The sequence below is a fragment of the Pelophylax lessonae genome (assembly GCF_965119305.1).
Source record: "Pelophylax lessonae genome assembly, chromosome: 4".
Lineage (NCBI taxonomy): Eukaryota > Metazoa > Chordata > Amphibia > Anura > Ranidae > Pelophylax > Pelophylax lessonae.
Genome location: NC_138771.1, coordinates 174,622,267 through 174,634,742, shown reverse-complemented (window position 1 = coordinate 174,634,742; position 12,476 = coordinate 174,622,267). Strand labels below are relative to the sequence as shown.

The 12,476-nt window shown below is 45.3% G+C and overlaps 2 protein-coding genes across 3 annotated transcripts in view; both read left to right on the top strand.

Moving 5' to 3' along the window:
* The window catches only part of UPF2 (UPF2 regulator of nonsense mediated mRNA decay), a gene marked incomplete at its 3' end in the record, with an annotated part of 673,568 nt that overhangs the window by 387,608 nt on the left and 273,484 nt on the right, over nucleotides 1-12,476 (top strand). The gene's annotated exons all lie outside the window — the stretch shown is intronic.
* NUDT5 (nudix hydrolase 5) overlaps nucleotides 1-12,476 on the top strand; it is a 73,299-nt gene that overhangs the window by 46,269 nt on the left and 14,554 nt on the right. Inside the window, exon 8 of the mRNA XM_082256805.1 lies at nucleotides 11,946-11,999. Within this exon, the coding sequence (XP_082112931.1) occupies nucleotides 11,946-11,999 (54 nt within the window). The remainder of the gene's footprint in view (nucleotides 1-11,945; nucleotides 12,000-12,476) is intronic.

Genomic DNA, 12,476 nt, shown 5'->3' with positions numbered 1-12,476 from the left:
GATGTTCAGGCATCGGCGGATGCTTCCTTTGGCCGCAAGGTTCTTAGTGCGGCTGTTCCCTAGGGTCCCTTGTTGGGGACTCCTGGCTGTTGGGATACGTCTTGTATCCCCTGGTTTTTTGTCTTTTCCTGGGTTGTTGCTCCTGTTGAGCACTTGTTTTTTGCTGTTGCCCAGCTGGTTTCCTTCCTTTGGTAAGGTTCCTTCTTTGATGCGGAGACTGCGTTGCCTTTCGGCGCGGATGCGTTTCCCACCCCTCATGTTTGCACTGCTTTGGGACGTCCCCATATGTGACGAATATGAAGAGGCGGCGACTGTCGGAGGACGTAAGAGAAAACGGAATTTTTGTAAAATCTTACCTGTAAACTTCCTTTCTCTGAGTCCTCCGACAGTCGCCGCCCCCGCCCCTCTTTTGGGGTTTGATGTATACTCTACTGCTATTCCACTAAAACTGAGATATGGTTGCAGGAAGTAGGAGGGTATTGACTGAGGGGACCACCCCCTGAGGGTGGTATATGTTAAAAGCTTTATTGTTAACATATTCTGTTGCCTAGCTACTCCTTCGGAGCAAAGTCTAATACCCCATATGTGACGAATATGAAGAGGCGGCGACTGTCGGAGGACTCAGAGAAAGGAATTTTACAGGTAAGATTTTACAAAAATTCCGTTTTTTAATATTTTGTTCACACAAGTAGAACTTTCTTTTGGTGGTATTTAATCACCACTTGTTTTTTTATTTTTTGCTAAATAAACGAAAACAGACTGAAAATTTTGAAAGAAAATTACTTTTTTTTTTTTTTTTTTATTTCATTTCTGTTCTAAAATTAGCAAATAATTGTTCTTCACAAATGCAGCCCAAAATGTATTCTACTACATTTCTTTGGTGAAAATAATCCAAGTCAGTGTATATTATTTAGTCTGTGTGAAAGTTTTAGAGTCCACAAACTATGGTATATTTCTGAAAATAGATAAATCCTGATATGACTATCTAATTTCTTGACGCCCTAAAGCGGCAATGGCGAGTTTTTTGAAGTTGTAATTTTTGTCACTTTTATTTTGGAAAATGAAATTTAAAAAAATAAATTTCACAATTTTTTTTTTTTTTTTACATTTTTCACCAGTGCAGTACAGCATCATCATATAACTGGTGTGGCAGTGATCAGGGATACTGACTGATGTCAGTTCAAAAAAGTTATAATTTTTCTCAGGTCGCCTTTCAGGACAGCACACTGAGAGCGCAGCTCCACCCACTTTACAGGAAACACTTCAAGATAAAAGCTCCTCCTCTTCCACCATGCCTCAGTCATTGTGTTTCCTCCTCCATGATGGAAGCACTGCAGGAGCTTGGTGGGGCTACGCTCTCTCCAGGGGGAGAGAAAATGTTGATGCCCATTTCGTGTGTGTAATTTTGTGACCATCCCAACTCCCCTCCCTGAAGTTGCCAAAGGGGGTATGCTCCGGAGCCACTAACCTCGCTCGCTCGGGGAGAGCAGAGATCCATCGGTAGCTCCAGCCTGAGTGTCAGGGGGCCGCGGTTTGACTGATCGTGCAGTCGGCGGGTATCACTTAAGCAATTCAAATTTCCCGCAATTCGGACCCTGATCCTGGAAGACGCAGCGGCGTCCGCTCCGGTAGGCGGGACTTCCGGTGGAGGCGTACGGCTCTAGCTCCGGCCGTAGTGAACGCAGGGGTTAGCTGGCAGGTCGAAGGTCGGTGCTTCCGCTTTCTGGTCAACAGCGGAGGACGCAGGAAAGCGGCATTTAAATGTACAGGTCTGGAGAGAATCTGTCAGCACGCTGCACCTTTCGAAGATGGAAGAAAGGACTGCAGCTTCGGTGGAAGCAGGCACCGTCGGCACCGGCCAGGCTCAGGTAGGAGAGGTGCAAGGGTGCCTCTGTTCTCCTTACTATTGAGCTTTATTGGTTTTTTCTCATGCCTCCTTGGGAGTCCTGCAGTTACTGAGTATACTGTTCTCAGTCTAGTAGGATGTGTGTTTCTGGGAATCTTTCTCGGCCATAAGGTCTTTACACTTTGCAGTGGGTCACTGTTCTCCTTTGTTAAATCACTAGGTGGTGGTTTTCTTAAAGGCACTTTTATAGGGATTCATGGTGGCTTCTCTCTTGTAGGTTAAAGCCACAGTGAAAACCGGAACCCGTTATCAGGAAGGAAATGCCCTTTGTGTAAAAACCCACTTAGAGATTCCTGGTGAAACCCCTCTGCAGTGTTAATCTCTTTGGGTGTGGTCGATGCTCATAGGTCATGAGTTCAAAGCCCAACCATGATAACACCCTGTGTGCTCACAGCTGTGTGTCATTATAAAGAGACTGTTCAGCTGAATGGTGAATTTATCTAATTTAAGGAACTTACAGACACCCTATCCTCGGTCCATTCCCTACTGTCTAGGGAAACAACACCTCCAACAGATTCCCAACAATCGGTGGAACATCCTCTCAGCCATCCTCTCCTAAATCGCTGTATTAAGTGATTCAGAGGATGAAAGGGTGAGTGCGCTCTTGTCCCTCAAAGATTCAGAGAGGCTGAATCCTCTAGATATAAATTGTCATTTAAAGATCTGGGAGCGATTTATTCCACGTTTGAAATTACAAAAAAAAAAAAGTTTTTTTTTTTTTTTTTTTTTTGAAAAACCATTTTTTTCTGAATCTCTTAAAAGGAGGTTTCCCTTTTGAAGGGGATCAGACACATGTGTGGAACAAAAAACCCAGAGTGGATGCAGTTTTTTCCCAGGTGTCTCATTGCACGGATTCGGCATTTGAGGATATGGGGATATTAAAAACGCTGTGGATAAAAGGACAGATTCTCTCCTTAAGAAGGCTTGGGATTCTACTACATCCAGCCCAAAGCCGGCCATGGCCTCCACGGTCGTAGCCAGAAATCTAGAGTGTTGGCTCAACCAGCTCAAGGGGCATGTGGAGGCTGGTGCAGCAAGGAAAATTCTCCTGGAGTCTTTCCTGCTGATCCTGAATGCAGTAAAATACATGGCTGATGCTTCTGCTGAAACGATCAAAATGTCTGCCAGGGCGGCAGCCCTTGTCAACTCTGCTCGAAGGGCAGTGTGGTTGAAAACTTGGTCGGGAGATTCAGCCTCTAAGGCCAAACTTTGTGGTTTGCCCTTTTCTGGTGACTTGCTTTTGGGCCTGAATTGGAAGCAATTCTTGACAGAACAGCAGATAAAAAGAAAGCCTTTCCGTCCAAAAATAAATCCATCCCAAAAAAGGGGTTTCATCCTGTCCCGCAATCCAACAAAAGGCGTGAACAAGACCAGAGACCCAGATGGGCCTCACAGAAAGGAAAGGGAAAAAGTGAAATTCTCTTCAGACCTCCTGACAAGCAGGCCCAAAGCAAGTGACAGCCGTCTTCCAGTAGGGGAAAGACTGTTATGGTTCCTCCCACGGTGGGAAGAAGTGTCCGCAAACACCCTTGGTAAAGAACATTGTGGCTCAGGGATACAAGCTGGAGTTCTCGAACTCCTCCAAGCAGATTTTTTGTTACTCCCCTCCCAAGGGATCCGGAAGAAGCTTCCTAAATGATGTCTCTGTTGCAAGAGCTGATTCAACAGGAAGTACTCATTCAAGTTCCAAAGGGGCAACAAGGCTGTGGGTTTTATTCACACATTTTTCTGGTAAAGAAACCCTCCGGCAAGTATCGGATGATCCTAAATCTGAAGATTCTGAACAGATCAATCCGGTACAAACATTTCAGGATGGACACCATCTACTCAGTGGCCAAGCTGCTGTCCCCAAACTGCTTCATGGCATCTTTGGATCTAAGGGATGCTTATTTACACATCCTAATAAATCAGGACCACCAGAAATTTCTGAGGCTGGCAGTCAATCTGGGGGAATCGGTCTGGCACCTGCAGTTCAGAGCCCTCCCCTTCGGTCTTTCATCCTCTCCCAGGGTGTTCACCAAAGTGATGGCAGATGCCCTGGAGCCTTTAAGGCTGAAGGGTATTTCCATTTTTCCATATCTGGACGATCTGCTAATATTTGCGGAATCCAAAAGCCAGACGTTGGTACACCTTCAGGAGACTCAGGACCACCTCAGAGGTCTGGGGTGGCTCAGGAATCTGGAGAGATCCAACTTAATTACATCTCAACAGATTTGTTTTCTCGGGTACAGGATAGATTCAGTCCTCCAGAAAGTCTTCTTACCTCAAGAGAAGATAGTGAAAACCCAGAATGCTGTTGCCCAGATGCAAACCAATCCTCAAATTACAGTCAGGTCAGCCATGGCAGCTCTGGGCTTGCTCACAGCTGCTATCCCTGCTGTACAGTGGGCAAGACTACATTCCCGTCTCCTCCAAAGAGACATTTTGCAGAAATGGTCACATCTGGACCCTCTGGAGAAATTTGTCAAAATTTCCACAAAAGCAAAAAGGTCTCTGTGGTGGTGGAGGAATTCCAGAAATCTGGAAGATGGTCTACAGTGGTCCTTCCATCCGAACAAACATCTGACCATGGACACCAGTGCCTGGGGCTTGGGAACCCACTTAGATGGTCGGACAATGCAAGGGACATGGTCCAAAACAGAGGCCAGGAGGTCATCCAACTGGCGGGAGTTGAAAGCCATTTTCCTAGCTCTTTGGTCTTTTCAACAGGCAGTCAAGGGCCATCATGTCCAAGTTCTCTCGGACAACATGACAGCGGTAGCTTATGTGTCAAAACAAGGAGGCACAAGAAGCAGGCTGCTTTCAGATCTGGCAATCCAGCTACTCTCCTGGGCGGAGAAAAATCTGGTCTCCTTGACAGCCGTTCACCTAAAGGGATCACAAAATCTTCTGGCAGATTTACTGAGCAGAAGTGAAGTACTGGAATCAGTGGAGTCTGAACCAGGAAGTATTTTTGGAGATAGTGGAAGCCCGGGGACTTCCCCAGATAGATCTGTTCACTTGTCAACAGAACGCCAAGGTCCAAAGATTCTTTTCCCTCCACAGGGAAGATCAGGCCTGGGGCTTGGATGCTCTAGTTCATCCATGGGACTCCCTTTGTCTTATGCAGTCCCTCCATTTCAACTAATTCCATTAGTTCTCAAATTCAGGGAGGGAAAGACAAGTTTAATCCTGATCACACCTTTTTGGCCAAAAAGGCCTTGGTTTGCTCCCCTGGTGAATCTGGCCTCACGGCCTCCCTGGAAGCTCCTATCCAGGAGAGATCTAACCCAGGGGAACCAAATTTATTCGGAGTTAGACCGTCTACAACTGACAGCGTGGTTTCTGAGGAAGACCTCTTAAGAGCCAGAGGCTTGTCAGAAAAGGTCATCCCTACCCTTCTCTCCAGTAAAAAGAAGGTGACCAGGGACATTTTATATGAAAGTCTGGAAAAAGTATAACTCCTGGTGTTCCAGCAAGAACTTTGAGATTAAAAGTTTAGTTTCAGTGCTGGAGTTTCTCCATGAAGGAATGGAGAAAGGACTGGCAGCCTGCACTCTAAAAACGCAAGTGGTGGCTCTTTCAGTTTTTTTCGAAAGGACATTGTCCCAAGAGACTTTAATTATTAGATTTTTCAAGGCACTAGCCCGAAATAGGCCAGTAGCACTTAAAAAAGTTTCCCTAAATGGGATCTGTCCATTGTTTTACAAGGTTTAACTAAGTTTCCTTTCGAACCCTTAAAAGAGGCTTCTCTGAAGAATTTGGTTTTTAAAACTATCTTCCTGATATATATTACCTCGGCCAGAAGAATTAGTGAAATTCAGGCCCTCTCAGTGTCAGACCCCTTTCTGACAGTTTTTTTTTTTTTTTTTCAGATCGAGTTGTGCTGCATACAGACCCAGCATTTCTTCCAAAGATTGCTTCATCTTTTCATAGGTCACAAAAAATTGTGTTACCAACCTTCTCCTCAACTCCTAAGAATACTCGTGAGGAATCCTTTCACACATTGGATGTGAGGAGATGTTTGCTTCAGTTCCTCCTCGTAACTAAAGAATTTAGAAAGTCTTGGGATCTCACATGGGAGAAAAAGCATCTAAGAGCACTCTAGGCAGATGGCTCAGATGGGCTATCGAACAAGCTTATGTAGCTCAAGGTGAAGAACCTCCAGAAGGCATTCTAGCACATTCCACAAGGTCTGTGGCAACCTCATGGGCTGAAAGGGCCGGTGCTTCGCCTGAGCAGATCTGCAAGGCAGCTACCTGGTCTAGTTTCTCAACCTTCCTAAGACACTACAGGTTGAACTCATTGTCAGCTCAGGATCAAGCCTTCGGCAGAAAGGTTCTGCAGGCAGTGGTCCCACCCTAAGTGTAAGTTACTCGCTTATCCTCTCAGTGTGCTGTCCTGAAAGGCGACCTGAGAAAACCTTAGTTACTTACCGGTGACGGTATTTCTAAGAGCCTTTCAGGACAGCAGCAGCTACCCCCCCCCCCTGGTTTTGTTTATAATATATTGTAAATGTTTAACCTACGGTAGTTGTTGTTTATGTTCTGTTTTCCAGCATGTCGGAGGTTACTCTAAATGACTGAGGCATGGTGGAAGAGGAGGAGCTTTTATCTTGAAGTGTTTCCTGTAAAGTGGGTGGAGCTGCGCTCTCTGTGTGCTGTCCTGAAAGGCTCTTAGAAATACCGTCACCTGTAAGTAAGGTTTTTTTTTTTATATTATCAAACTGTGACCAGAGAAAATTAATGTTACCATAGTAACATTGTGCTGCTCTAAGGAAGTGATCAGGAATTTTTTTTTTTTTTTACACACATTGTTTTCCTATAGCAGTGTATTACATTGCTTTAAGCAAGCATTTTACTGAATGAAAGGAGTTGTAAAGTCAGAAGGTTTTTTTTAATCTTAATGCATTCTGTGCATTAAGATAAAAAGCCTTCTGTGTGTAGCAGCCTCCTCAGCACCCCGTAATACTTAGCTGAGCCCCCCCTCTCTCCAGCGATGTCCACGAGTCCCTTGGCCACCCGGGGCTCTCCCACCTGATTGGCTGAGACACAGCCATGGCGCCATTGTCTCCCACGGCTGTCATCTAATCAGGAGAGGGGGGCGGGGCAGAATGGCAACTCTGTGTCTGAATGGACACGCGGAGCTGCAGCTCAGCTCGGGGGGCCCCCATAGCAAGCTGCTTGCTGTGGGGGCACTCAATAGGAGGGAGGGGCCAGGAGCAGCAACTAGGGACACGAGAAGAGGTGGATCTGGGCTGCTCTGTGCAAAACCAACTGCACAGAGCAAGTAAGTATAATCTGTTATTTAAAAAAAAAAAGAGACTTCACTTGAAACTGAATCAGTCAGTCTGTTTTTTTGTGATTAGTGGTGATTGGTCAAAGCTAATCACATGGTACGGGTGGGCTGTGATTGACCCTTTCTGTACCATGTAATCAAATTGACCAATCACAGCTAGCAACACATTTGTACACATTGGATGGCTTGAAAGGAAGTTGCCCCCTACAGGAGTAGGACACTAGACAAGAAAAAGCTTGACTAGGCCTATAGGCAGTCCCAGGGGGAATACTCCCACACTCAGCTATAGGCACTCAGTTTTTTTTTTTCTGCCTAGTCAGGAGTAAGGACCTAGTTCCTTGCTGGGATCTCTGGTCCTGGCAATTTTTTTCATTTAAAATTGAATTTTTTTCCTCCATTTTTTATTTTTTTTGTTCCTGTGAAAACTACATTTAAGTGCCGGACTGGGTGACAAACTGGATAATCTAGATCCTTAGGGTCCCCCCAGTCCGGCGAGCAAGTGCATGCAGACCGCAGCTCCACACTAGGTCGGCCGCAACATGGCCCAACTGAACGAGTTTTACGTCTCACAGGGACGCATACGAACTGGCTTCGACCTGAGTCGCAGCATTTCCTTCTGTGGTAAGTAGCTGTTTCCCCCACTACCCCTGGAGGGTTTTGGGGTGGACGTGGGCCCCTCCCCGGGATGGTTAGACCCCCGGGTTCCCCTCCCAGCCCCTATAAACTTTTGTTCACTGTGTGTCTTTCACCTCTTTGGAGCTTCCTTGGATGACATTGTTAAAGGTCTCACGGGGGAAAGGGTACTCTTCTTCCACAGGTTACCAAGGGCAAAGAGCCCCATCATAGACGTGGGCCATTCTTCTAGGCTCCTAAGCGACCTCTTCGTCTCTCAGGATCTCAAGATTTGGGATCAAAAGTCAGGGCTTCCACCAGAGGTTCCAAGAGGACCTGACCTGGCAAGCCACGAGCAGGCTCTTCTAGACCTGGGGACAAGGCTGCCTCTGCATTAAGGGGGGCCCTCACCCGTATCTGGGGTGGAAGGGATGTCTTCCCTGGTTTGGGACAGTGCAAGACTTATTTCAAGGAGCGATTGTTCCGGTTCCGACTTTGTAAAATTTTCAAGAGTTTTTTACTCAAACCTGTTTACAGTCCCCAGGAAGGAAGGCAAGGTACAAAGTGCTAAGCTACTTTGTGCGAGTACCGAAGTTCTGCATGGAGTCCATTCACATGGTAGTGGCATCCCTACATTGGGGGGATTTCTTCTCGCTTCTTAAGACCTCAAGGACACATACCTGCACTTACTTATTTGTGCTGGTCGCCAGTGCTTCCTCCATTTTGCCATAGACGAGGAGCATTATCAGTTTGTGGCGCTGACCTTTTGGTCTCACCTCTGCACCTGGGGTCTTCACAGGAGTGTTGGCCCCGGTGCTGACATTGCTTGAGTCAATGGGGGATCGCTGTACTGGGGTACCTGGGGGATCTCTGACTGCTCTGATGGACTATTGGAGATTACTCTGCAAACTCTGATGGCGTTTGGTGGGATCCTGAACATTCAAGAGTCTGCTCTGGTTCTGTCCACAAAAAATGGCCTATCTGGGTCTGACTCTGGACTCGGCCTCAGCCAGAGTGTTTCTTCTTCTGGAAAAACTCCAGACATTGCAGGAGGCAATTCAGCTTCTGTTGTTCAGCAGACGGTCATCCCTCCGAGCTTGCATGCATGTGTTGGGCCTGATGGTGTCCACCCTCGAAGCGGTCTGTTTGTACAGTTCCACATAAGATCCCTGCTAAAGAGATTCTGGTGAAATGGGTCAAGGATCCAAGGTCTTTAGAGGTGGCTTCGCTCTCTGGTACTTCGACAGGGGAAATCCTTTTCCTCCTGTATTGAACTGTTGTCTCCACAGATGCCAGCCTGTCCGGGTGGGGAGGTCACCTCAGCACAGATGTGCTCAGAGGGTCTGGAGTCTGGCAGAGCCCAGACTGCCGATTAGTGTACTGGAACTCTGAGCGATCAGACTTTGGCTCATTGGACAATCGTCTAAAGGGGTGTCCGGTACAAATTAATTCGGACAATGCCACGGCCGTGGTCTATGTCAATCACCAAGGGGGCACAAGAAGTGTCCTGGTGGCTCGGTAAGTAGCTGGCTTTCTAAGGTGGGCTGAGTGATTCGTTCCAGCCCTTTTTAAACTTCTGTCACGACACCTGTGCAGGATTCAGGCAGAAGGGATTCCGGTCATTCTAGTGGCTCCAGACTGGTCTTGCCAGTCTTGGTATGCTGATCTGGTATGGCTTGTCGCCGATGCTCCTTGGGGACTTCCTCAGGGAGGATCTGCTGTCCCAAGGACCAATCTTCCATTGTGCTGTATGGTCGCTGGCTTTAATGGCTTGGCTGTTGAACGCCAGGTGCTGAAGGGTGGAAGTTAGTTTGATTCGGTGATTCCTACGCTGTTAAAAGCTTGGAAATCTGCCTCTAGGAAGATCTACCATAGTAAGTGGAAGACGTACATTGCTTGGTGTGAGTCTCTTGGTGTTCATGCTCGCTCCTTCTTGATGGATCAGACCTTAACCTTCCATCAACGGGGGGTTGAACAAAAATTGGCCTTGATAACCATCAGGGGCCAGGTATCGGGTTTTGTCTGGCTTTTTCCAACGACCTTTGGCCACACACTCCCTGGTGCGTACCTTTTCTTCAGGGTGTCTGACATTTGGTTCCTTCAGTGCAGGCTCCGTTGCCTCCCTGGAATCTTAATGTGGTGCTTTCAGCTCTACTGAAGCTTCTATTTGAAAATATTCCGGAGGTTTCCCTGCTTACGTTGCCCCAGAAGGTGGCCTTCTTTGGTGGCTATCACCTCTGTATGCAGAGTGTCGGAACTGATGGCATTATCCTTTCATTCACCATGGTGCTTCACAAGGATAAGGTGGTGCTTTGTCTCTCTCTGTCATTCCTTCCTAAGGTAGTCTCTGACTGTCATTTGAATGAAGAAATTGTGTTGCCTTCCCGGTCTCCCAAGCCTAAACATCTGAGGGAAATTGCCTTGCATGTCTTGGATGTGGTCCAGGCAATTAGGGTGTACCTGGCAGCTACGGAGTCTTTTAGGAAGTCAGACTCTCTATTTGCGCTCACGGACAGACTTTACAAAGAGTTGTCCTTCTGCTACCATTTCTAGATTGATCAGACAGACGGTGGTTCAGGCCTATTGCACCAAGGGTCAGGTTCCTCCTTTCCCTGTTTAGGCACACTCTACTAGGGCACTTAGTGTCTCCTGGGCTTCCGTCTTCAAGCGTCGGTGACGCAGGTTTGAATGGCGGCCACCTGATTTTTGTAAAGTGGTTGTGTTGGCATCTGCGGATGCTTCTTTGGGCCGCAAGGTTTTACTGGCTGCTGTTTAGGGGACCCTGGTCTTCTTTGAGGGTGTATTGTTTTTCAGTTTAGCTCAAGTCATTTGTGGTTGAGCTCTATGTTACCTGGTTGGCTATGGTTAGCCTTGGGAATTTTTTTGCTAATGTTTTCCCACCCTTCATGGGACGTCCCAATGGTTAAGAAGAATCAGGAGCTGTGTCCATCAATGAACGAAAGGGAAAATGGGATTTTTGACTTACCGTAAAATCCATTTCTCTGCTGTTTATTGACAGACACAGCACCCACCCCTATGTGGAGTTGGCTTTCTTCTGACAATGCTTGTAAAAAAAAAACTGAATGCCTATAGCTGAGAGTGGGAGTATACTCACGAGACTGCCCATAGGCGTAGTCAAGCTTTTTCCTGCCTAGTGCCCTACTCCTGTAGGGGGCAGTATAACCCAATGATTAAGAAGAATCAGGAGCTGTGTCCGTCAGTGAACATCAGAGAAATGGATTTTACGGTAAGCCAAAAATCCCATTTTCTCTCATTCAAATTGTATGATGATCATTGTTTTTTCTTTATCTAATTTTGTAATCTTCTGTTGTGGATGTGTATTGATATTCTTTCCTACCCAAGCCCAGCCTCCAGTTTTTTTACCTGAGATGGTTTGACCCTCCTTGCTACTTTTCTCTTTTTTTTTTTAATATTCCAGTTCTTCACGTACGTCTTTAAAAACTGAAATACCTCTCAAACCATATATTTTCTGAACGCACAGGGCTTATAGAATTAAAGGATGAGTTTCATGATCCCTAATGATTGAGCAATTGTTTATCAAAATATATTTTCAATAAAAAAAAAAAAATATATCATTAACTCTCCAAAATACTATATATGCAACTTCCATAATTCTTACAAAATCTTAAGTTGTGTAGGATGCCTCCCAATCGTGACCACTGTGACAGCCAAAAAAAGGCTTACGAAGTGCAATGCACAATTCTTTTTTTTAACACTTAGTTATTGTCATTAGTTGAAAAAAAACCCTGGTGAAGACCCCTGATGTCTTTCCTTTGTGTTTGGGAAAAAATAACGTAGAGTCCAACCCTCCCCAGTATGTTGTGGTAGGCTTAGGGTGCTCATTGTTAATGGAGATTCCCTGTTACTAAATCCTATTGCAGAAAATGTTACCCAAAGAAAAAGAAAAAAAGCTTTGTTTTTCTTAATGCATTATTTAATGTGTACTAGTATGTGAACAAATTCTTATTTTACTCTTTTTCTGTTTTTATATTTTATTCTATCACCTTGTTACACTTAGCGGATGGAGGTATGTGATTTTCTTTCTTTGAAGAGTGTCCACATCATACAGCATTATTTACAGTATATATTCTTCATACAGCATTAATATAACTTCTTTTTTTATTTATAGAATTTACAGAAACAATCTTGTTACCAAAACTTGAGCTGCGCAAGCGCATTGATGGTATTTTTTTTTCTCCTTCAATATTAATATGTTATTATACAACATCTGTGGTCTCAAAGGATTTTAATATTTGGATCTTCTAGTAATCCTATAAATCATCTCTAGTTGTCTGACAATGATCCGCCTTTCCTCCAGACCATCATGGGAGTATCGCAACCCTGGGAATCTGGTATCCAAATTATTCCTAAAACGTGTAAAGTTATAGTTTGGCCTGTCTCTTTCCACAGCTCTCTGTCGGCTACCTCTTTTAAAACATGGGAGATGACATTCTGGAATTTAAAATTATTATTTTTTATTTTTTTTGACAAATTCGGGAGAGATTTGAACACCTGTCACTTTGTATTGCGGTCTGTGCCCCCTATTATGGAGATTCACCCTCTCTATTTGTCGTGTTTACCATTATTAGTGAAAGTGAAAGAAAATCCCACATTTTGTGTTGTCCCCAGAAAAGTAATTATAGGGGAAATCTTCCAATGA